General features: G+C 32.9%; 4 protein-coding genes across 8 annotated transcripts; 2 read left to right on the forward strand and 2 right to left on the reverse strand.

The window, feature by feature from the left end:
• Positions 1 to 4,658: 4,658 nt before the first annotated feature.
• Positions 4,659 to 9,038, reverse strand: LOC101889535 (endoplasmic reticulum mannosyl-oligosaccharide 1,2-alpha-mannosidase). Of its 5 annotated transcripts, none has more exons than XR_009342042.1 (8): positions 8,588 to 9,037; positions 8,249 to 8,503; positions 7,066 to 7,594; positions 6,852 to 7,000; positions 6,453 to 6,644; positions 6,191 to 6,378; positions 5,270 to 6,135; positions 4,659 to 5,201 (listed from the first exon to the last, which is right to left on the reverse strand). XR_009342042.1 is itself a non-coding variant. In XM_059121492.1 (8 exons), the coding sequence occupies exons 2-8, from the start codon at positions 8,687 to 8,689 to the stop codon at positions 5,487 to 5,489; spliced, it is 2,064 nt and encodes a 687-aa protein (XP_058977475.1). In that variant the 5' UTR covers positions 8,690 to 8,722; positions 8,814 to 9,037; the 3' UTR covers positions 5,198 to 5,486. The 5 variants fall into 5 exon arrangements, 4 of the variants coding, with proteins under 4 accessions (XP_058977475.1, XP_019892284.2, XP_005183517.2 ...); XM_059121492.1 differs by having other exon boundaries at positions 5,198 to 6,135; positions 8,588 to 8,722; positions 8,814 to 9,037; XM_020036725.2 differs by having other exon boundaries at positions 5,198 to 6,135; positions 8,588 to 8,731; positions 8,814 to 9,037.
• A 2,484-nt stretch (positions 9,039 to 11,522) lies between these two features.
• LOC131804019 (uncharacterized) lies at positions 11,523 to 12,410 on the forward strand. The gene is made up of 2 exons (XM_059126204.1): positions 11,523 to 11,938; positions 12,076 to 12,410. Exons 1-2 carry the CDS (start codon positions 11,567 to 11,569, stop codon positions 12,343 to 12,345), a joined length of 642 nt encoding a protein of 213 aa, XP_058982187.1. The 5' UTR covers positions 11,523 to 11,566; the 3' UTR covers positions 12,346 to 12,410.
• A 5,898-nt stretch (positions 12,411 to 18,308) lies between these two features.
• On the forward strand, positions 18,309 to 20,023 carry LOC101889983 (uncharacterized). Its single transcript, XM_005183462.4, has 2 exons — positions 18,309 to 18,721; positions 19,754 to 20,023. The coding sequence occupies exons 1-2, from the start codon at positions 18,350 to 18,352 to the stop codon at positions 19,979 to 19,981; spliced, it is 600 nt and encodes a 199-aa protein (XP_005183519.2). The 5' UTR covers positions 18,309 to 18,349; the 3' UTR covers positions 19,982 to 20,023.
• A 191-nt stretch (positions 20,024 to 20,214) lies between these two features.
• LOC131802109 (uncharacterized) lies at positions 20,215 to 22,380 on the reverse strand. Its single transcript, XM_059121497.1, has 2 exons — positions 21,944 to 22,380; positions 20,215 to 20,881 (listed from the first exon to the last, which is right to left on the reverse strand). Exons 1-2 carry the CDS (start codon positions 22,328 to 22,330, stop codon positions 20,579 to 20,581), a joined length of 690 nt encoding a protein of 229 aa, XP_058977480.1. The 5' UTR covers positions 22,331 to 22,380; the 3' UTR covers positions 20,215 to 20,578.
• Positions 22,381 to 22,596: the final 216 nt, after the last annotated feature.

Genomic DNA, 22,596 nt, shown 5'->3' on the forward strand with positions numbered 1-22,596 from the left:
ATTTCTTACCAACGAATTGGTTGTAAACATTAACACAAAATACAAAGAAAAGAATCGTTAAATGTTTTCCCCCAAAAAAATGGAAATCTCCATGGCCAAGAATGATATATGTATGTATGCACACTTTAAACTTAATATAAATGTTACATATAAAAATCCCATACGAAAATAATAACAATATTATATAATACAAATATGAATTTTAAGATTTGTTTCATTTACAATAGACTTTTGAAAAAAAAAAAAGGCCAGGGAAATTATTCTCCTCTGTGGCTACTGTGTTGTAAATAAAAATTGTAATATAACATTCATGAATATTAATTATATTATTAATTTAGAAATTGTTATTAATTGTTTAGTTTTTTCTATTACATGCGAGTTAAAAATCACATTTCTTCATTTAATAATGTCTTGATACGATCGAAAGGTGTTCTCTGATCTCACAACCTTTACATCAATTTTTGTTAAGCTTCTTATTTTTAGCATTTTTACTAGGTTCCGTTCTCCTACTTTCAGGGCAAACTTGTTCCATCAAAACGAATTTAACTTTTCCTTAACATTTTCATTAAATAGAAAAAAGGTTTGAATTCTTCATTACAGAAATATGCTGGGCATCTTTTTAAATTCCCGATCCTGAAACAGTAGGTAAAATTGAAATTGAAAATATAAAATTCAAACTTTAAATTGAATTTTTGTGAATCCTCTTTCCTTGGATTAAAGCAGTATTCTATATTCTATTTATACCTCTGTACGTTCGGCAAAATATATTTTTCAATAATCAATAAAAAAAAACAAACTGATTCCTTTATGAAGAAAATGTGTCAGTGATTTTTTTTACCAATAATAAATAGCCCAATCGTAAAAAACTGGTAGCGTTGTCTTCATGTGTGTTGTAATTTTTTGACCCATTTCTTGGTAATTTCATGGTATGATGATGTGATTGAGTCTGGCCATAGTGATGAGACATCCAGCTTTTGGTTGGATGTCACGTACTTTTATGCGTTTAATCAAATATGGAGTACCATGACGAGCGTTTTTTTCCATGGCATGAATATATAGAATATGCCACTTTGAAATTCCGAACAAACGCCATAATTTTTACATTTTTTTTAATTATATTGAATGAAAGGAAAAAATGACGGAATAGAATAAGTTTAGATTTGTTCGAATGGGTCACCTTTGGCACGAATTATGGCCTTCATGGCCAATGAAACCGTCACACGCTGCCCGGTTGTTGCTCTCTTTGGCCCATGATCTACACTTTGGTATTTTCAGTGCCAATCTTGTTTATCAAAATACTCCAGACACAATAGTCCAACGGATTGGTATCCGGATATTTTGGTGGCCATTGTGCGCTGGGAATGAATGAAGCGAGAAACCTCATTTTGTAACCATTGTTGGGTGGCGCGTACTGAGTGCGATGGTGCGATGTTGGAATTCCAAGGTCTGCGGCCAAAATGTTTGTGTGCCCAAGGCTTTAATACACCCTCCAGAATATTTTCGCGATAATATTCGGCATTTTTTCTGATGCATTGTCCGTATATATGAGCGAAAAACTAACTCATTTACGAATGATGCCACCCAAAGACAGAAAATGAAAACATAAAACATACCTTGAGGAGTTAAAATAAAATTTTGATTCCTAACAAAAAGCCGTGTTGGTCCCTCTTTATAAAAGCGCCGCAAGTTATGCTTCAATAACTTTAAACTATAACATAATGTTGGTAATCAATCTGGCAACGTTACCGCATACATGTGCCATCAACGACTTTGAGATTTCTTCATTATCAATTTTGATGTAATAGGCGAACAGAATTGTGTAGCAGCTATGTTTTGGGACAAAGTAAAATTCAAATGAATATATCTCGGCAACGAAAGTAGCTATTGTGGTGAAATTTGCACTAGCAATGAAAGGAAATATTGCAGTTTTTCTGTGTCCTATTAAATATTCCTATTATTGGAAAAATTATGGAATTTTCACAAATTTTAGACTTTTGCAGTAATTTAATAAATTTAGCAAATTTTGGCGTGATTTAAAGACATTTTGGTCAATCGTGCATTTTCGAAAGCGAATTATATCCATTTAAGGGGTAAACATCATCATTTTTTGTAGAAATCAAAGTTTTGTTTAGGAAATAGGTAGAGTTGGGACCAATTATAATGGATGAAATTGTTGCATTGAACATTAAAACTTATGAATATATACAAATTAAATATTCTCCATAATATTTAGAACTTTCAAGATGTCATTTCAAAAGTCAGCATGCGAATGCGGAAAAAACACTATTCCAAAAGAGTTTTTTTTTTGTAATTTAATCAAAAATTTAAAAATCATATTGGGAATGGTATTTTTTGCGTTCTCTTTCACTTTCGTTCTCAAACTCTAAGTCAAAATGTGAATTAAGTCATATGGCAGGAGAACTGAGAATGCCATATTATAGTCCAATAGGTAGTTCTATGTTAAAAAATTGTCTGCGGCAAGGTTTAATATTTTTATCGTAATCGTAACCGGCAAACTAACGACGAAAATAAAGTAGTTGCAGAGATCTATCGACAGAAACAATATTGTTATCTTTTATTTCATTTTTACATAAAATTTTTCGTTTGGATGTAACGCATATTTTTTTCATTGCATGTGGCCTCTAAGCAAATCCAGACCCTTTAACTGTTTTTCTCGTTTCCTTCTGAGAAAAATTCTTTTATACGTTTGCTCGATTTGATTAAAATATTGTATATGCTTACATATTCCCATTTTTATAAATCTTTTACCGATATTTTTCCAAAAATGTTGCAAAATTTAAGATTATCAGTTATGTTTAATTTTTTATGTTGCATAAACATTTAATTACTTTTAAAAACTAAACATTGGCTCCGAACCAAAAAAATCAAATTTCATTCAAAAAGATGTAAATATTACAATGAAATAAATATCCATACATATTCATTTTTTTTTTCGTTTTATCAAAAGAAAACCAAACAAATGCAAACAAAATACGTACGAACATCCTATAAATGGATAAGACAAACATACCAAATTAAATAGCTTAGGAAATAACATGAATAAAAAAAAGTAATAATTTATAATTCATTGATATGTGTGTTTTTAAAAATTTCCAATCAATTTTCTTTTTGTCAAATTATTAAATATTCTAGTATTGATGATATCCATGAAAAATATAATAAAACATAATAAACATAATTTAAGATATATAATTAAGCACAATAAATAATAACAAATATGAATGAAATGACCTTATATTAGTTTAAAATATTTAAGTAATACAAAAACAAACGATTTCAATGAAATAAAAATAGAAAAAAATCTGTATGTTGGAAATTAAATGAGAATACAAATGAGTATAACATTAACAATAAATGAAAACCGATGATCTCAACGTTCTTTTTTCACAGGAATATTATAAATTAGGAATTACATTTTAATAATATTTAGAAATAAATATGATTTAAATACTAAAAAACTGATATGTAAGCATTACTACAATGAAAGTCGCAAAAACTGAAAGAAAAACAAACTCTACAATCTATAAACTGAAACAATATATTGAATAATACACACGCACACTTTCAAATTCCATAAGACATACGTTAAAAACATGATGATGTGCTATTTTAAGTTTATTACAATAAAAGTGTCGTTGTTGTATTTATTCATTAGAAAAAAATTATGAAAAAAACAAAAACTTTAAACAAGAAAACACAAAAAATACTATTTAATAAAAAATATTCTATAATAAATATCAATGCACTGCGTTTTTTAATTGTTGTGTTTATTCAAATTAAACGGCAAGTATATAAAGCTTTAAGTTTGGGTCAAAAGGTTAGGGATTGGCTACTATGGAACTAATTAAAAATGGGAATTTTCGTACAATTTTACTAAAGGAAATGCATATAATTTTTCCAGTTTGCCGCTAATTTTACATTTTGTCATAAAATATGTTCTTCTATTTTTTTTTTAATATTGTTATTAAAACAAATCAAGTATTGTTAGTAAAAGGTTCAAGTCAATTGATTTTAGTAAAAGCAATCTTACCTTCCAATTCATTGCAGGTTCTAAATATCACAAAGCAAAAATATTTTTTTAATAAAGATCTATTATAGATGTGATTTATTCGACAGAGATAAATATATATAAATTAAATATTGATATATTTTAAATAAATTGCAACCAGTAATTTTTTTTTTTTTTTTTTTTTTTTTTGATAAATTTTAGGTGGTTTTTACACAAAACGATGTTTGGTGATGTCAACGAGACTTAAAGTGTATATTTTTAAACAAATTTTATTGAAAATTAATTCTTGACTTTCCGTTAAAAGTATTCTAACAACGAAAAACACATATATTTTGTAAAATAATATTAAAATTATATTATTTATAAATATAAATAATATATTGCTTGGCATTATATATAAGATTCCAATTAGTTTGCCTTATATGAGATTTCAATGTTGGAAAATATCATCTATTGTGTAGAGAGAATATCATTATTATATACTATTTGGTATTACAAGATAAGTTGCTGTTCATATTGTTTTTTGTTTAAGTAATTTAGTGCTATTTTAACTAAAAATACTCTACACATTAATAAATTATATATATATATATATATATATATATATATATATATATATATATATATATATATATATATATATATATATATATAGAGAAGTTTATGCCTCATCTAAAATGCTTGATAGAGAGCACGGATGTGTACAGTCGAACATTGTTAGGTAGGGGCGAAATTTCTTGTTCATTATGGGGTGACATTTTTGCATTCGCTTTATTGAAAAGTTTTTTTTTGAAGAAATTACTGAAGTCCGAATGTTAGACGTAGATCCAGCAGTTTCTATAAAAATAATAATTTTTCATCTATATAAAATGTCCATACAAAATTTTGTTTCGATCGAGATTTTTTCGACATTGAATGAGAAAATTTCGCCCATATGACTCATTAAAGGTAGAATAAAATTTTCACATCTCACAAGATAAAGATCCACCTATCGATTGACGTAAGTCAATTTAGAAAAAACGCTGTTTTCCTCTAGTTTAATTTGACGTCCATCTTTATCGTTGTAATTTGTCAGCAAAAACATTTTTGCCGAAAATAAGTTGAGACCTGTAAATTTGTTCATTTGAATTCGGTTCAACCAATGCTCCTTAAAAACACACATTCAACTTCACTGTCAAATTACCATTTGAGATTCATTATTATTAACATAAATAAATTATATATAATTATGATGTTTACCTGTAATGAGGATCATGGTTGGTTCATTACATTAGTTTTGTATGCACAGCACATATTTAGTACACCACATCTTCAGACAAAATAAAAGATGATACGTACTGATAAAAATTAATTGAAAAAAATACATTATTTACAATTTCAATAATATTCAGACTTGATATACTTCCTACATGTTATTACTTAGTTTTAGTGTATTGTTTGTTATCATATTATTAAATTAGTTTTCTCGAACGGGCAGAGGATGAGCCTCCGTATTAAACACCCATTTTTCTAAATCTATTTCTTTGGGATTATTACTAAATAGCAGATAGAAATACTTTAAGGTTTCGCCCAGCCAAAAACTTTCCATCATATCACGTAGACGTGTATTGAATATATTCTTAACATTTCCAATCGATGAATAACCGTGAGCTACCTTAGCATATTTTTCAAATGCTTGGAATATAGTCCAACCCATATCCTGATAGCTACGATTTCCAGTTAGTGCATAGAAATAATACAAACTTTCAACAAATTCTGGTCTGAGAAGATTATGAGCATCATTTGGCTTAACATATATATCAAGTTCTTCACTTTCGGTCAAAGCGAAGTAGGAAATTTCTGGAGCCAACTGTGTGGGTTGTTTCATATATGTTTGATAGCATGTTTCCAATAGATCTTTCGCCAGTAGTAGATGGGAATCGGGCATGCCATAATGATGACCCAACAGCAATGTTCCAGGTAAATAACATGTTAAATGATCCATTTTTGGTTTAAACTCTTTCCCATTAATTAATTCGCCAATGTAGACGTGATTTTCTTTTGGAGTTCGTTTTAGTAGTTGTGAGAATACTCCATCAATTGCTTGTATATAATCGGAAACCAAGCTACAAAAAATATATATTAGTGGGATGATGTGTCTTTTGTTTTTGGTTTTCTTACAAATCATTTCCTTTGTGACCAGTTTGAATCCACTGTTTTATCAAGTACTCATAGTAAGAATCACCTCTAGCCCCTAACGATATGGTGGCATAATTCCTAAACGTTCCAGTATTGGCATTGATGAATATTGGCACCAACCCGTTATTCTTTTCCAAAGCATGTACCTTTTCATTAACTCGATGTGCAACCTGTAATAAACAATAAAAGCGATATACAACCGTATTTTATCTATTTACACTTTCATACTATTTTATTTACTTACACTTTCATAGAGAGTGACATTTGTAAGACGACTTAAATCTCTAAATTCCAATTGGATTGTTGTTACTTCACTAGTAGAACTATCGGGTGACCATTTAGGGGCATGAGCTGATAACGCTGCCAAATTCACATCCGAGTATGGTATGCCTGACGGTGATAGGAAGCAAGGTAACAAACGATTACCTAACTCAATCTGTAAACAAAAGAAAAACGTAAATAGGCTTCTATGTGTTATTTACAAAATATTTGAGTTTTTAAAATGCAATTAAGATATACTTATGTGATAACACTTTAAATTGAATAAAAAAACTTTGATTCCAAAAATCAATGTCACTTTTTTTGTAGTTTTAAAAATTTCATAGAATAAACATATATTAGACTAAATAGTATGTATACTTACCGATTTTTTTAGGAAAACTTTGTCAGCACTTAAGTGATACGCAGATAACAAACCTCCCAGTATGCGAATTGTTACTTCGAATAAATTTACATCACGATTAACATCAAAATTCAGAAATTCATTGACCCAGTTACGAGCTTCCACAAATTCTGCAAAGAAGTGAAAGGACAAATAATAAAGAATTTTAGATTTATACAACTATAATTAATTTTACCATCTTCCAAGCCCATAATGTACATGGTATCCAATGAATCGATAATCGTTAAGCCCAAGCCAAACCAATCGTATGATGACTCCGACATAGGTTTCAAGTTGTCGTGACCCCATGCATATTTTTTATAACCCTCCCATGAGTGACGGAATGCATTGACGACGGCTTCTTGGCGTTCATTATTAGGACCGTGAAAATGTTGCTTTTGCGGCAAATGTTTCAAATCAATACGACCCAAAAATTCTTCAATAGTTACACCATTCAAAGTTGGCAAAGTTGAGGGATCTTGTATGGAAGCCTCTATTGCCGTACGGTCCTCGTCAGGATTATTTGAATGTCTGGGATTTAAATTATTTGCATTGTTTACCTCATTATTAAGTATACTGGCAAGCTGTGCTGTTTCTATTGGTTTGATATTTAAATGTTCTTGTTGTTGTTCTCTTTGGGTTTGTGGAATATTGACAACATTTTCAATATCTGATTGCGGTTGTGGTTCTTGTTTTTGTGGTGCTGGCGCTGGTAAAATATTCTGCTGTGAATGAAATATCAATTGATTGTGTTATTATCGAATTAAGCATATAGCTAATTAATAATTTATGTTATAAGATAACGATTATGCCATCGAAATTAAATTCTACGGACAATGAGTCGTTGACCTAAATGAAAGTCATTCAATAATCTATAATGTTCGTAATCGTTACACAAAATGCAGAATAATAACTTGAAATACTTATTTGTGGACTTTTGCAAGTAGGCGCTACTGCAAAAAATAGTTTTGGAAAATTATTATTTGGGGATGATTTTTAATTTTTATTTATCATTTTACTACTCGAACACCTATGACAACTTTTGCTACTACACACATTTAACTTAAAATAATCTACTCTTCTTGTGATAATAGTGCAGTAAAAAAATACATTCAACGACATTCTTCTTGACGATGCGGAATAACTTCCCTACCACAATTTTTCAAAAGTATTCTTATCTACTAAAAAACAACTCTTTAAATAATCTGAGTGTCAACAAATCAAACACCTTTTATCGCACCTATTGAATTGAACATAATTGGTAACAAAGTTTGTTTATAGATTTACCATTAGTTATCGGTTGCATTATTTATTAAAGCCAATAAATTCATATACTACAGAAGCGTGCTAAAGATAAGACAACACACATTTACACTTACCGCCAAATTGTGCGCTAAATCAGCGGAATCGCCTTGAGAAGAAATCACTTTATTAACACTGTCGTCATTGTGACCCTCTCCTAAATTATTTCGCCTAACAGCAGTCTGCCCGGTAAAAGGTAATCCATTCGTGTCCAAGTTCACAGCATTCTTTGTTACTAAATCAGATGGCAGTAGAAATACAAAACTTATGCACATGGCCGCAATAATTAAAATGATTAGATTTCGTTGACATCGTGGCAATTGATTCCATGACTATACAAAGATAATTGGGGGAATTGATAATGAAAGGGCTCAATTAATACAAAACACAAACAAAAAAATCACACACAAACATACCCGTCTGAGACTTTTGTTGCGACTTCCGGACTGGGTACCTGAAGATGTCGATGAGGACGACTCATTAAGGGTTAATGTTATGTGATCTGATTTTTCCGACATTTTTGGCAAATGGAAACAGACACTGGTCCCTTCCTACAGTGTCTACAAAGATTGATTTGTGTTAGCGAGCAATTTGGTTTTTTTCAGATTCATTGATTTGTAGTGGTGATGCGATTTTTCTCACTTGCTAGTGCCTTGTAAAATGGTTTTTTTCACTTCGATGCTACGTATTCTAGGAACAATCTAATACACTTTGGGATTCGAGAATATTAAAAATATATAACTTTATTTCATGTTTTACACATTTTTCTGAGATTACTCTTAATTTCTATATTATATTTTCATTTATAAGAGTTTTCCCATTCTAGGTCGAAGTAATTCAATCAATATAATTCACGGAGAGAACTGTGTGTACTAGTCGCAACTCTCTGGTTTAAACAGTTCCTTTTATTGCTCGAGTTCATGTATTTAATTTGTTCAATATTTTATAATTGTCCATATTCTCATGTTATGTTTACATTCAGGCCCTTTCATTGGTGACTGATATATAATAATCAACTTTATTTATATAAGTTTACAAACATTTTACGTCAAATAAAGCAAAATACAACATGTCCACCCATTGTTTCATGGAAGACGATTGAGATTGAGCTTGGGTACATTGAAATTCAGTATTCAAAGTCAATTCTTTTTAAATGTTTTGTCAAAAAAAAAAAAAATATATTTTTTTTTATGTTTTTTTACACGATGTCAATGGAAGTTTGCTATTGTACGCATTTTTAACAGTTTTTAAAAAATTCAATAAATTTTCTCTCAATTTTTTCAATTGCAAAATTGGTTAACAGTTTATTGTTTTAGCAGCTGTATACATGATAGAAGAATACAGGTATATGCATCAACGCTTGAAAACATTGATATGTCAAAATTTTTAAAATGTCTTTTCAAATATAAGTACATTTTTATATGTTTTAATAAACGCGTTTTTTCAACAATTTCTACAAATTTAAATAATTTTTCATTTCACATTTTAAATTCCAAAATTGGTTCATTGTCCCAGCAGCTGTGTCGATGCGTCTACCTATATTGTTTTACCATGGCTGTATCGATGATACTACCTGTATTCTTTTACCATGAATATGACTGATGCTAAAACATGAAAATAGGAAGGTACCAAATTTCGTACTGGAAGGTCCTAATGGGTACTACAACCTATGGCAAGAATTTTGGTATGCAGTTTCACGTCTTTGTATAGCCGCCATATAACGGCACCTCCCAATATTCGGTATTTTCATGATTATTTACAGGAATTATTTTGAATTTCGTATTTATTGTTCGTAAGGGGTACTACAACTTATGGCAAAAATTTCGTATGCAGGTCCACGTCTTCGTATAGTCTCCATATAACGGTTTTAATTTAAGTGTTAGTTTTCGTCATGGTAGAAGAATATAGGTAGATGCGTCGACACAGCTGCTTGGACAATGAACTGTCAAACCAATTTTGGAATTGAAAATGTGAATGAAAAATTATTTAAATTTGTAAAAATTGTTGAAAAACGTGAATTATAATAGCCTCCGAATGATGTATTATATGAAAGTATATAAAAATCTACTTATATTTGAAAAAACATTTAAATGTTTTTTTGACATATCAATGCTCCCAAGCGTTGATGCATCTACCTGTATTCTTCTGTCATGGTTTTCGTTTTTTTTTAATTTTTTTTAAGTTCCTTCGAAAAGGTGGAGGGTATTAAAAGTTCAGCCCGGCCGAACTTCTATTTTCAACACATAAAAATATTCATTTATCAATGTTGAAATTGTTCAATTTTTAGATATCGTACGTCCGACGTATTTGGGTAACTTTCATATAAATACATGTGTTTTACTTTTATGGTGAAAACGTCGCCTGAGTACATGGAATTTTAGCCAACGCCGTGAAGTATAAACTCAAATTTGCAGTTATTGGGGGAATAATTTAAAATGAAAATCTGTGACACTCCATTCATTTTTTAAAATATTGTGAAAAAGTGGATAATAAGCAAAACAACTTGTTTTAATAAATTTAAAATTACAAAACCCCACCTTCAGAATAATTATTGTATCGCTATAAATGCATGGTAGAAAAATATAGGTAGACGCGTCGACACAGCTGCTAGGACAATGAACTGTCAAACCAATTTTGGAATTGAAAATGTTGAATGAAAAATTGTTTAAATTTGTAAAAATTGTTGAAAAACGCGAATTATAATAGCCTCCGAATAACGTAGTATAAGAAAACATATAAAAATCTACTTATATTTGAAAAAAACATTTAAAATTTTTTGACATATCAATGCTCCCAAGCGTTGATGCATCTACCTGTATTCTTCTGCCATGTATAAATGCATGGACACATACGATTTTTTCTGAATTATGATCTAGGCCATTGTAATTGCAATAAATACCAGTCGATGACTTATGCCTCAAACATTCTAAATATATGGCCTTAATTCTTAAAGGCAGTAGCAGATTTATTTCAAACTTTGCCTTTAACAATATTTCTGTCAACACTTAGATCGAGATAGCATATCCTACAAACTAAATTTATTTATTTATTGACGATGCCATTTCCTAAAGAAAAGTAATCTTTACAACATATAAAAATATAACAGTTTTCAATCTGCATAGTTTGAAGACTTTGTAAAAAATCCCTTCGGGTCTTACAGACCTCAACGACCTACCACAGTATAATAAAGACCAGATGATTTCATTCGTGCACTCGAAACTATTCTGTAATTTGTTTTCTAAGAAAATGTTTTTATTTTTTGAAGTATTTACTATTTTTATCTCAAGAGGTAATGACAATTTCAAAAAAATGATTCGATATAAAAACGACCGTCATTAGTACCAAAAGTAACAATCATTACTAAACCCCTTTAACTTCAACGTGAATTTTGCGCAATGTTCAAAGTTAGTTCGGGAATTTTAGCGTTATTTGCGCTATTGGAAATTGGCGTTGCTGAAAAATCACAGGTCGAACTTAATTTGGCCAATACTATATTACGATCGACATCATCAATTCAATACGATCCATTAAAGAGTGCTGAATGTTTCTCCGTATATTTACCAAAATTGAACAATCTAACAGCTGTATATGAGGAAGACTATCAATTGTGTTTGAAAAATAGTGAAGATTCTAAAGAAGCTTTGCGAAATGAATTGGAACCAGATGTATCCGTTGTGAATAGTACCCGTGATGAAATTTGTCAAGGTTTCGCCGAATGTGTTTTCGATTCGGATCCCTATGGCTACTTTGAGTGCAGTAATGATGCAGTAAGTTATTATTTTTTTAATGATTTTGTTTTCAAATTCTTTCATAGAAAAATGCGTACATGTTCTTAATTATTAAATGTTTATATATGTTTTTTTTTTTTTTTTCAAATATTTTATTTTTTCCCATTGTCCATTAGGCTGGTAAAGCAATTTCTAAAGCCTATAGTATTCAAACCTTGTCCCAGGATCGTATGCAGTATATCACATTGAAGTACGAAACCATTCAGTATGCTCAAAACGTGTGTACGTCTAAGGCCTCGGAAACATATGTACGAGATTCTACGAAAGTCCATGCTGAATTACAAGACTGTTTAGCGGGCAAAGTTCCGGAAGAGTCATCGACATCTACCACCGAATCAACGTCAACGTCTGCTGATTCAACCTTGAATACTGTTCAACCGTTTTAAAGTAATGTTGCTAATTAAAGAACTATGTATGCAAACATATTCAGCATGATACTTCTACCATGCTGAATATGTAGTTGCACCTGCTCTTGTGAACATTAATATGTCAAAAACATTAAAGATTCACTTAAAAATTAATTGATTTTTCAATATTTTCTTATACGTTAACGTTCAGAGGCTGATATAAGGAGTGAGATTAAAAAACTGCAACAATGTCAAACGAAATATTTTTTTTAATTTTATTGAATGAAAGCAAAATTGTCGGAAATAGCATCAAATTTTAGAATAAGTTTAGATTTGTTCGAATTTGTCACCTTTGGCACGAGTTATGGTCTTCAAACGGCCAATGAAACCGTCACATGCTGCCCAAATATTGTTTTGCAGTAGTTTGGCCCATTCCTAGCGAAGTGCTTGCTTGAGGTGATCGATACTCTGGTATTTTTTTGTGCCAACCTTGCTTTCCAAAATACTCCAGACACAATAGTTCAACGGATTGGTATCCGGGGATTTTGGTGGCCATTGTGCGCTGGGTGGCGCGTGCTGAGTGAGATGGTGCTGGGTCCTGTTGGAATATCCAGAGTCTGCGGTCAAAATGTTTGCGTGCCCAAGGCTTTAATACACCCTCCAGAATATTTTTGCGATAATATTCGGCATTTATTTTGATGCCACGGTCGATTAATACGAGCGAAGAGCGACCATCGGCTCTTACGGCGGCCCACACCATCACCATGGCCGGCGCATGAGTTCTGGTGGCCAACCGAAGGTTCACATTTCCAGCTGACCTCTTTGGCAAGTAAACACGATCATCTTATTTGTTTACAAACTTCTGGACAACGAATGTTTTCTCATCGGAGAAAACCAAACTCGGCAGTTCACCACTTTCGACGAAGCGAAGGAACTCTTTAGCTCTTTTGAGCCTACTTTCTTTCTGTTGCGGTGTAAGTTCTTGCACTTTTTGGAATTTCAATGGCTTCACTCGGAGCTCATTTTTCAATATTTGCCAAATGTAATATTGCGATATTTTCATCTCACGAGCCATTTTTCGGCCATTGCGACGCAGGTTTTGATCAAGACGCTTCTTTACTTTTTGAACCACATTTGCTGGTGTTGCTGTTTTTTTCCATTCACTTCCTTGATGTCGGGCTACGCTACCAGTATCACGGTAACGAGCGATGTGGTTTTTTCAGACAATTCCTTTGAAAAATGTGTCTAAAATTATTAAAATACAAAAAAGGGGGGAGTTACTGTACCGTTATAATTCTCTTCCAATGAATAAAGTACTCAGAAGGAACTCCTTGTTTGGATTTTCATACAATTCCAATAGAAAATGCCGCTAAAATCATAACAATACCGAATATCGAAAGGTACCTTTAAATAGGGGATATACGATATCGTGGTCTTATATAGAAGTTCTCTTTCAGGGGGTTAAGTACTCACAAAGAACTCCTTGTGTAGAATTTCGGACAATTCCTTTGAAAAATGTGGCTAAAATCATTAAAATACCGAATATCGGGGGGTATCGTCATATGGGGGCAATACGATATCGTGGTCCTATATAGACAATTCTCTTTCAAGGGGTAAAGTACTCGCAAAGAACTCCTTGTGTAGAATTTCAGACAATTCCTTTCTAAAATGTGGCCATTATATGGGGGCTATAGGATTTCGTGGACCGATAGGTTATCTTCGAACTTGACCTGCCTGCAGACAAAAGACAGATCTGTGCAAAATTTTAGCTTCCTATCTTAATTCGTTTTGACTGTAGCGTGATCTTACATAAAAATGCAGAGGTGTATATTTTATATTTGATATAAGGTTACCTTGATTTAATTGAACCATGAGTAAGCCCTAGAAATAAAAATAGATTTTGCTAAAGAATAACAATGGCTTCAAAAATAGGCCATGCCGGTCCAATTATGTTCGTTTATCCCATGTAGGGGTAAACTACGACATTTGGAAGGAACTTGGAAAATGTAAAAATTCCTCTATAGATTTAAAAAACGCAATTATCAAGTATTACAGTTGAACGGGACTATAAGAAAACGTAGATCTGCCAGCGATGCCACATATAAAGCTTGAGATGATTATGTTGAAAATAATAGCTAAACTCATCAAAATACCTAATATTGGGTACCTCCTGCTATGCACGAAGACGTGCATTTTTATGGGCAATCTTCTGTCATATAAAGCAGTACCCACTGCGAACACTGTTGACCAATTATTTACCACATAAGGTGGTGCCTATTACGAAATCAAAACACCAAGTTTGAGACAATACTGTAGCTAAAATCATCAAAAAATCGATATTGGGAGGTACAGTTATATGGGGCCTATAACACATCACGAACTACAAATACTAAATTGTAAACATACCAAAACATGGTCTTTTATGTACAGTTCTCCGCAAGGACATTTCCTACATACTGGGACCACATTCTCCAAATTTATTCCATTTTCATACTTCATCTAATACATATAAAAAATATTGTTATGGGCAAAATTACAAGAAAATGGAAAATTTATATCCAATTTTTTTGCAAAATCATGAATTCGATATTAATCTTAGGTTTCCGGCTGAGAGAAATATTTAGATATAGCAAGCTGTAAAGAATCGCTGAATTGTTTCACAAATTATGATCGATAATAGTATTGAAAATTGCAACCCTTTGTGGGTGAGGTATGAGAAGGGGTTCGCAAATATATATATATCTTCACAATAGATCTTGTGTTTGCAAACATGTTTGTATGTGGAAATTTTGAAGAAAACGTTTTGGTTATTGCTCCGATCTCTACCATGGCGTTGATTGAAATATTGAGATGTGCCAAGGCTGAATGGAATCGGATGTTAATTTCGCCTTTTATGAGCTTCATGGATATTCAAAATTTTGACCTTTGTGGGTGTGTGGACCGATATATTCCATCTTCACGCTATACGTTGGGTTAATAAAAATATTGTGATGTGTGTAATTTGAAGACAATTGGTTACAGTTACTAAAAATGTTGACCATTTCTGGGGGAGGTACTTGATGGAGTGAATAGATATTTTATATTTTCGCACCTGACCTAGCACTGATACAAATATTCGGATTTGCAAAGTTGGATTATCGGATGATCCTTTCTTTTTCTATGCAGTATTTTTTTTTTTTTTGAAATTTGTGGGGGGATTTACCGGAAGCAATGAACCGATACTGGCCATCTCCGAACTCGATCTAAGTTTGATAATAATAGTACGATGTACCAAGTTTGGACCAAATCATATACTGCCTCCGAGAGTTATCGTGCGCACCAGCCAGACGGACACACATCGCTAGATCGACTCCAAAAGTCCTATAACGGATTTGGTACAAAACCTGTATTTCGATGAGACATGTTTTGGCCTTATCAAATGATAAATACCCGCCCTAGCCATATGGCTGAGGGTATAAAAAGTCCTGTAGATCTAAAACACATCTGAGTAAAACAGTGATTTACACAGATGGACAGACAAACGGACAGACATCGCTAAATTGACACTTCATTGAATGCAGATCAAATGTTTATTTCTAGTTGATACAAACGAAATGACAAACCCTTTATATTATGGTGAAGTTAAAAAAGTGATAAAGTTGCCGAAAATTAAAAAGGTTATAAACCAAAATTGAATATCTGATTTGTTACATATTAAGTATACGCATTTCTTTTGTTTAGAGACTCACGTTGAAAATTGATGACAAATATTTCCTCCTTTGAAATTGAAGTATATTTTGATGATTTTAACACATTTTCAACAGATTTTTAAGTTAGTTTTGAATATGAAAATTGCAATTGATAACAAACATCCACGACATCGCATATCCTCCATATAACGGTATCCCCCGAAATTCCGTATTTGGATGATTTTAGCCACATTTTTGAAAATTCACACAAGGAGTTCATTGTGAGTACTTTATCCTCTTGAAGAGAATTATCTATATCCTCTTGAAGAGAATTATCTATATAGGTCCACGATCGTATAGCCCCCATATAACGGTACCCCGCGATATTCGATATTTTGATGATTTCAGAAAAATTTTTTAAAGGAATTGTCTTAAAATCAACGGAAGGGGTAAATAGTTCCACGTTTCAGTATAGCGCCTATATAACGATGCTCCAAGATGGTCGTTATTTTCATGATTTTTGCGGCATTATTTACCGGAATTGTTTCAAATTTCGTATATAAAGTTCGGTTTTCATTTGAGCTGTATTTTCCGACGAAATGTTTTTTTTCAAGTTTCTTGCAAATGGTGGAGGTTATATAAAGTTCGGCCCGACCGAACTTATCTGATTTTTTACATGTTTATTTTTAAAGGGTTTCTTTTTCTCATTTCTCTCGGCCAAACTTAACGCTACGTAGACATAGAGCTTAAAAAAATTTGGTTAAACAATTTGCATTGCGTTTAGGATGGTTGATATTGAAAATGAGATATATCAGTTGACGTTTTGGAATAGTCGCCATATAACGGTACCTCCCGATATTCGTATTTTGATTATTTTCTCCACATTTTTCAACGAATTTGCCTAAAAATTGGTATTTGTAGATCATAATATGTTCTAGCTCCGGTAGCGCAACATTGAATGTATAGGTCCACTTTTTTATGGAGCCCAACAGATACCTCCGTATATTCATTATTTTGATAATTTTTGTTTCACATTTTTCTAAGAATTTGTCTAAAAGTTAGTATTTGTAGTACATAATGAGTTCTAGCTGCGGCGGCAGAACATTGAATATTTGGGTCCACGTTTTCCATACCCAATAATACCCACTGATATTCGGTATTTTGATAATACTAGTCAAATTTACCAACGAAACTTTATCAAATTTGGTATTTAAGAAGATTTGGTAGATGAAAATCCTTTGAAGTTTAAAATTGTCTATAGAGGTTTCCGTTTTGGTATGGTCCTCATATAACAGCCTCACCCACTTTATGTTTTTTTTTTTTTGAGCATTTGGTAGTTTAAAGTGGAACATGGTCGAATTCAGATACTTTTATATAAAAATGTTTTCTTTACCAAAAGGTGGAGGGTACTAAAAGTTCGGCACGATCAAACTTACTGTTTTTTTTTTACTTGTTACTAGATACATACTTGCAGGTTAAGTCAACGTCTGGCTTCTTTGTGAAAGAAAAATGAGTTTTAGGTTGACTTATTTCAATTTCGGCCCATCATTTATACCTGTCACCCTACGCTCCTTGGTTAATATATATAGCCAGCCGAGGACTTAAGCCAGTAGAAAACTTGTTCCATGTGTTCTCTTCTTAAATATCAAATATATAAAAGTCAACAAGTCGCTTTTATAAACTATTTTTCATTGAATGAATGAATATTCAACGATACAAATGTTCACACTCGCCCAAATAACGGTTGATTTTGGGTATTTTAGAGGTCCTAGGCAAATATGGCTTTGAAGATTTGCAAATGCATTGATATTATTCCTAGGATGTTTAGCATTGAAAATAGGATATATCCGTTTGGATATGTAACTTCCTCCGATATAGCGGCACCTCCTTATTTTCGGTATTTTGGAGTCTTGTGTCCCAATATATCGATTTCTTTGTGGGTAGATTAAACCTTCTCACAAAAATCTGCAGTAAAACTATTACCTCTGCACAATGGCACTTTCAAATCTTAGGTATTTTTAATAGGCCATCGATTTTACCATAAGTCAAATTTTCACATAGTGAATGTGGACAATTTCCAAAAATAACGTCGTTTGTACTTATGCAACATTCTTTATAAGACTAATTACAGTTTTTACATGACTAAGTAAATATGATTTGTGCAGATGCTTTATTTTTTTAAATATTTGCAGTTTCATTTTCTAATTAATTCATTAATTATTTATTTGCTATTTTAAACGACACACCTTGTAATTGTTGGTCCAGATGTTTCTTAAGCCATCTCATTAATATAAGCGACTAAAACAGATCTATATAAACCAGAATTTGCAACAGATATCGCATCAAATAGTCGTTTGGTAAACTTGACAACGACAATGTTTAATAAGAGTTTATACAATTTCTTTATACTGGGCGTATTTGCGCTAATTGCCATTGTTAAGGCGCAGGATGATTATGGTTTGGCCAACACCATTTTGAGTTCCGTCTCATCCGTGCAGTACGACCCATCGAGAAGCCAACAATGTTTCTCGGTATATCTTCCGAAATTGAACGATATAACGAATGAGTATGAGGCTCAATATCAGGAATGTTTGGATAAGAGTGCCAATTCTCAGTACGATGTTCGTAACGAGGTTGCACCCGCTGCAGATTCGGTCAGTAGCACTGTTCAACAAATTTGTGGTGCATTCAATGATTGTGATTTTGGTGAGGATCCATCAGGCTTTTTCTCGTGTAGCAATGATGCGGTGAGTTTTACAGACGTTATTGTTCCAGTATATACAGGGTGAGATAAAAAACTGCAACAAAGTCAATTGCCATAATTTTTACATTTTTTTTTTAAATTTTATTGAATGAACGCAAAAAAATGTCGGATTGGTCACCTTTGGCAAGAATTATGGCCTTCAAACGGCTAATGGAACCGTCACACGCTGGCCGCATGTTGCTCTGCGGTATTTTGGCCCATTCTCGGCGAAGTGCTTGCTTGAGGTGATCGACACTTTGGTATTTTTTAGTGCCAACCTTGCTTTCCAACGGATTGGTATCCAGAGATTTTGGTGGCCACTGTGCGCTGGAAATGAAGCGAGGAACGGCATTTTGTAACCATTCTTGGGTGGCGCGTGCTGAGTGCGATGGTGCTGAGTCCTTTTGGAAAGTCCAAGGTCTGCTACCAAAATGTTTGCGTGCCCAAGGCTTTAATACACTCTCCAGAATATTTCGCGACAATATTCGACATTTATTCTGATGCCACGGTTGATTAATACGAGCGGAGAGCGACCATCGGCTGTTATGTCGGTCCACACCATCACCATGGCCGGCGCTTGAGTTCTGGTGGCCAACCGAAGGAGCACATTTTCAGCTAACCTCTTTGGCAAGTAAACACGATCATTTTGTTTGTTTACAAACTGCTGGACAACGAATCTTTTTTCATCGGAGAAAACCAATTTCGGCAGTTTACCACTTTCGGCCAAGCGAAGCAACTTATTAGCTTTTTTGAGTCTATTTTCTATCTGCTTCGGTGGAAGTTCTTGCACTTTTTTCTGGAAAATTCCTACAAAAATGCTTTTGTACGCTTGTACACAATATAATGAGCTGTCACTTTAATAATTTTAACAGCTGTCGGACGAGTGGCTCAGAAATGACAGCAGTCTAAAGTTGGTTGCAGTTTTTTCATCTCACCCTGTATTTATTTATTTATTTTTGTTTGAATATGTTAAATTTTTCTCCTGCAACTTAGTTATGTGGGCCTTTCTAAAAATTGAAATTACTATCTTTTTTAGGCTGTCAGAGCAACATCCCAAGCTTATGGCGTTCAAACTCTGGCCCAAGATCGAGTTCAATACATCAAACTGAAATATGAGCAAATTCAGTACAGTCAAAATGTCTGTAGTTCCAATGCTTCGGATATATATGTAAAGGACACGGCAATGGTTCATGCTCAATTGCAAGATTGCTTAGCTGGAAAGGAACCCGAAACAACAACCGGTTCAAATTATATAGTTGCATAAAAAATAAATAAATAAAACAATATTCTACATGCATATCCTAAACTTGGCAAAGCTGATCTGTAATTTACGGATATTTACATCTGAGACTACTCTTTCAGGTACTTGACAAACAAATGACAAACATTTAAAAAAATCCTAAAAGGAGAAATTTTTCGCTGATTTTCAATAATCTAAGCACATCCAATATTTTTACCGAATTATGATGAAGTACGATAATATAAATGCGCTATAAATCAGCTATTGTATGATATATATATTTTGCAGATAAAATATTTTGAATATAGAACATATAATCGGGATAGAATAAAATTATAATATTGCAATCATGGTACAGTAATAAGGTGTCCCATTAGATTTTTAAAATCAGACAAAATGTCAAAATCCGTTAATGTTTTGCTCACTAATTGTTTATCTAATTCAGCGTGGTTTCAATCACAATAACTATTTCGACAACTAATCTAATAAACCTCTATGATAAATGCAATACTCTTATTATTGTACCATGATGAAAGCCTGTTTACATACATAAAATTCATCAATCATGTTGCAGTTGTCAGTGTCATACAAGGGTCCGAACAAATAACGACAGCTTTGAAATCACTCATCCGAAGTTGTTGTTTCTACAGATGGTTGTGCAGTGGTTGTGGTTGAACTGGGAGTTGGAGAGGTTGTTGTCGATGACGTGGTAGGCGTGGGGGGAGTAGGTGGGGGAATTTTGCCAGACAAGCAATCCAACAAGCCCTCTTCTACCTTGGCTAGCTCAGCATTATGAGCAGCATTACATTTACCGGTACAGTCGTCGCAATCGTATTTCACCATATCGCTACGCATCGTAACATATTGGATTCTATCGTTGGATATGTTTTGGATGTCACGAGAGGTTTTGGCAGCATTGGTAGCCTGAAAAAAGAGATAATTATGAAGAAACATTAACATTTTCATGAAAAACAATTAAGTAAAAAAACAGCTAAGTTCGGCCAAGCCGAACTTTTAATACCCTCCACCATTTGGAAGGAACATGAAAATTTTCAAAAAAAGATTCTGAAAACTATCACTTAATTGAAAACCGTTATATGGGGACTATACGAAGATGTCAACCTTTTTGTCATTTGCTATAGTACCCATTACGAACTTCAAATACGAAATTTGAAACAGTTCCAGTGAATAATGTCGCTAACATCGTTGAAATAACGAATATCGAGAGGTACCGTTATATGAGGGATACACGAAAACGTGAATCTGCATACGAAATTTTTTTTCTCATAGTCTATAGTACCCATTGCGAACTTTAAATACGAAATTTGTTACAATTCCTGTGAATAATGTCACAAAAATAATGAAAATACCGAGTATCGGGAGGTACCGAAGTAGCCACCATACGGCTATTTGAAGTCGCGGTCCTGCATACGAAATTTTTTGCCGTAGGTTGTAGTACCCATTAAGAACTTACAATAGGAAATTTGAAACGATTCCGGTGAATAATGTTGCTGAAATCGTAAAAATACCGACTATCAGGAGGTACCGTTATAAGGTAACTATACGAAGACGTGGACCTGCATACAAACATTTTTGTCATAGGCTGTAGTACCCATTACGAACTTCAAATACGAAATTTGAAATAGTTTCGGTAGATAATGTCGCTAAAATCATGAAAATACCGAATATCGGGAGGTACCGTTGTATGGGATCTATACGAAAACGTGGACCGACATGGTCCATTTACGAACTTAACCTGCCTACTTGTAAACTATGCATGTATGCAATTTTAACCTTCTATCTCAATTCGATCGAAGGATAGCGTGATTACAACAGGCAGATTGACATACAGACAGACGGACGCTGATTCAAAATATATATACTTTGTAGGGTCTATTGTGAATATTTCGAGGAGTTACAAAGGGAATGACAAAGCTAAGATACCCTACAAAGAATGGTGGAGTGTATAAAAAATGGTCTACTCACCGCTTTGGTTGTACATTGAAAATATGCAAGAGCGTCTCCTTTTTCTTCATTACATTCCTCATACTCTTTGGCTGATTCTTCCTGTAGCGTGATCACATATGTTATGTTTGATGCAACTTCCTCATTGATAGCCGAATTTCCTTTGGCTGCTGTTGTAAGACATGAATCGTATTGGCTGCGATACACGGTGTTCGATGCATTCCAATAATAATTATAACTATCGAAACATAATGAAATGACTTCCGGGCTACTTTTCGAATTTAAAATCAATCTGGCAACATTTTCACGGCGCACTTTTGGAATGAAATTATCAAAGTCCTGTGAGAATGCGCCAGCAAAAGCAACCATAAAAACCATGGCAAATGTCTTCGAGAAATTATTAAACATTTTGTGGTTGTTCTTTCTTTTTAGATCGCGAAATGTTTTTTCGATGCATTGTTAACTTTGCACTGCTTTTTATATGAAAATATTTTGCAAAGCTAAAATGTATCTCGTTTTGTTCGGTCATTAACTCTTTGGCAAAAAGAAGTACCCATTAGCTGTAAATTGATAACCATTTTTTTTAATTAAACATTAACATTTTTGGGAAAATAAAAAAAAAAAAACATCGACTAGTATCAGCAGCATGTTTTAAGCACATTGGCATTGTACCA

Source organism: Musca domestica, unplaced genomic scaffold (assembly GCF_030504385.1).
Source record: "Musca domestica strain aabys unplaced genomic scaffold, Musca_domestica.polishedcontigs.V.1.1 1, whole genome shotgun sequence".
In the NCBI taxonomy this organism is placed as follows: Eukaryota; Metazoa; Arthropoda; class Insecta; order Diptera; family Muscidae; genus Musca; species Musca domestica.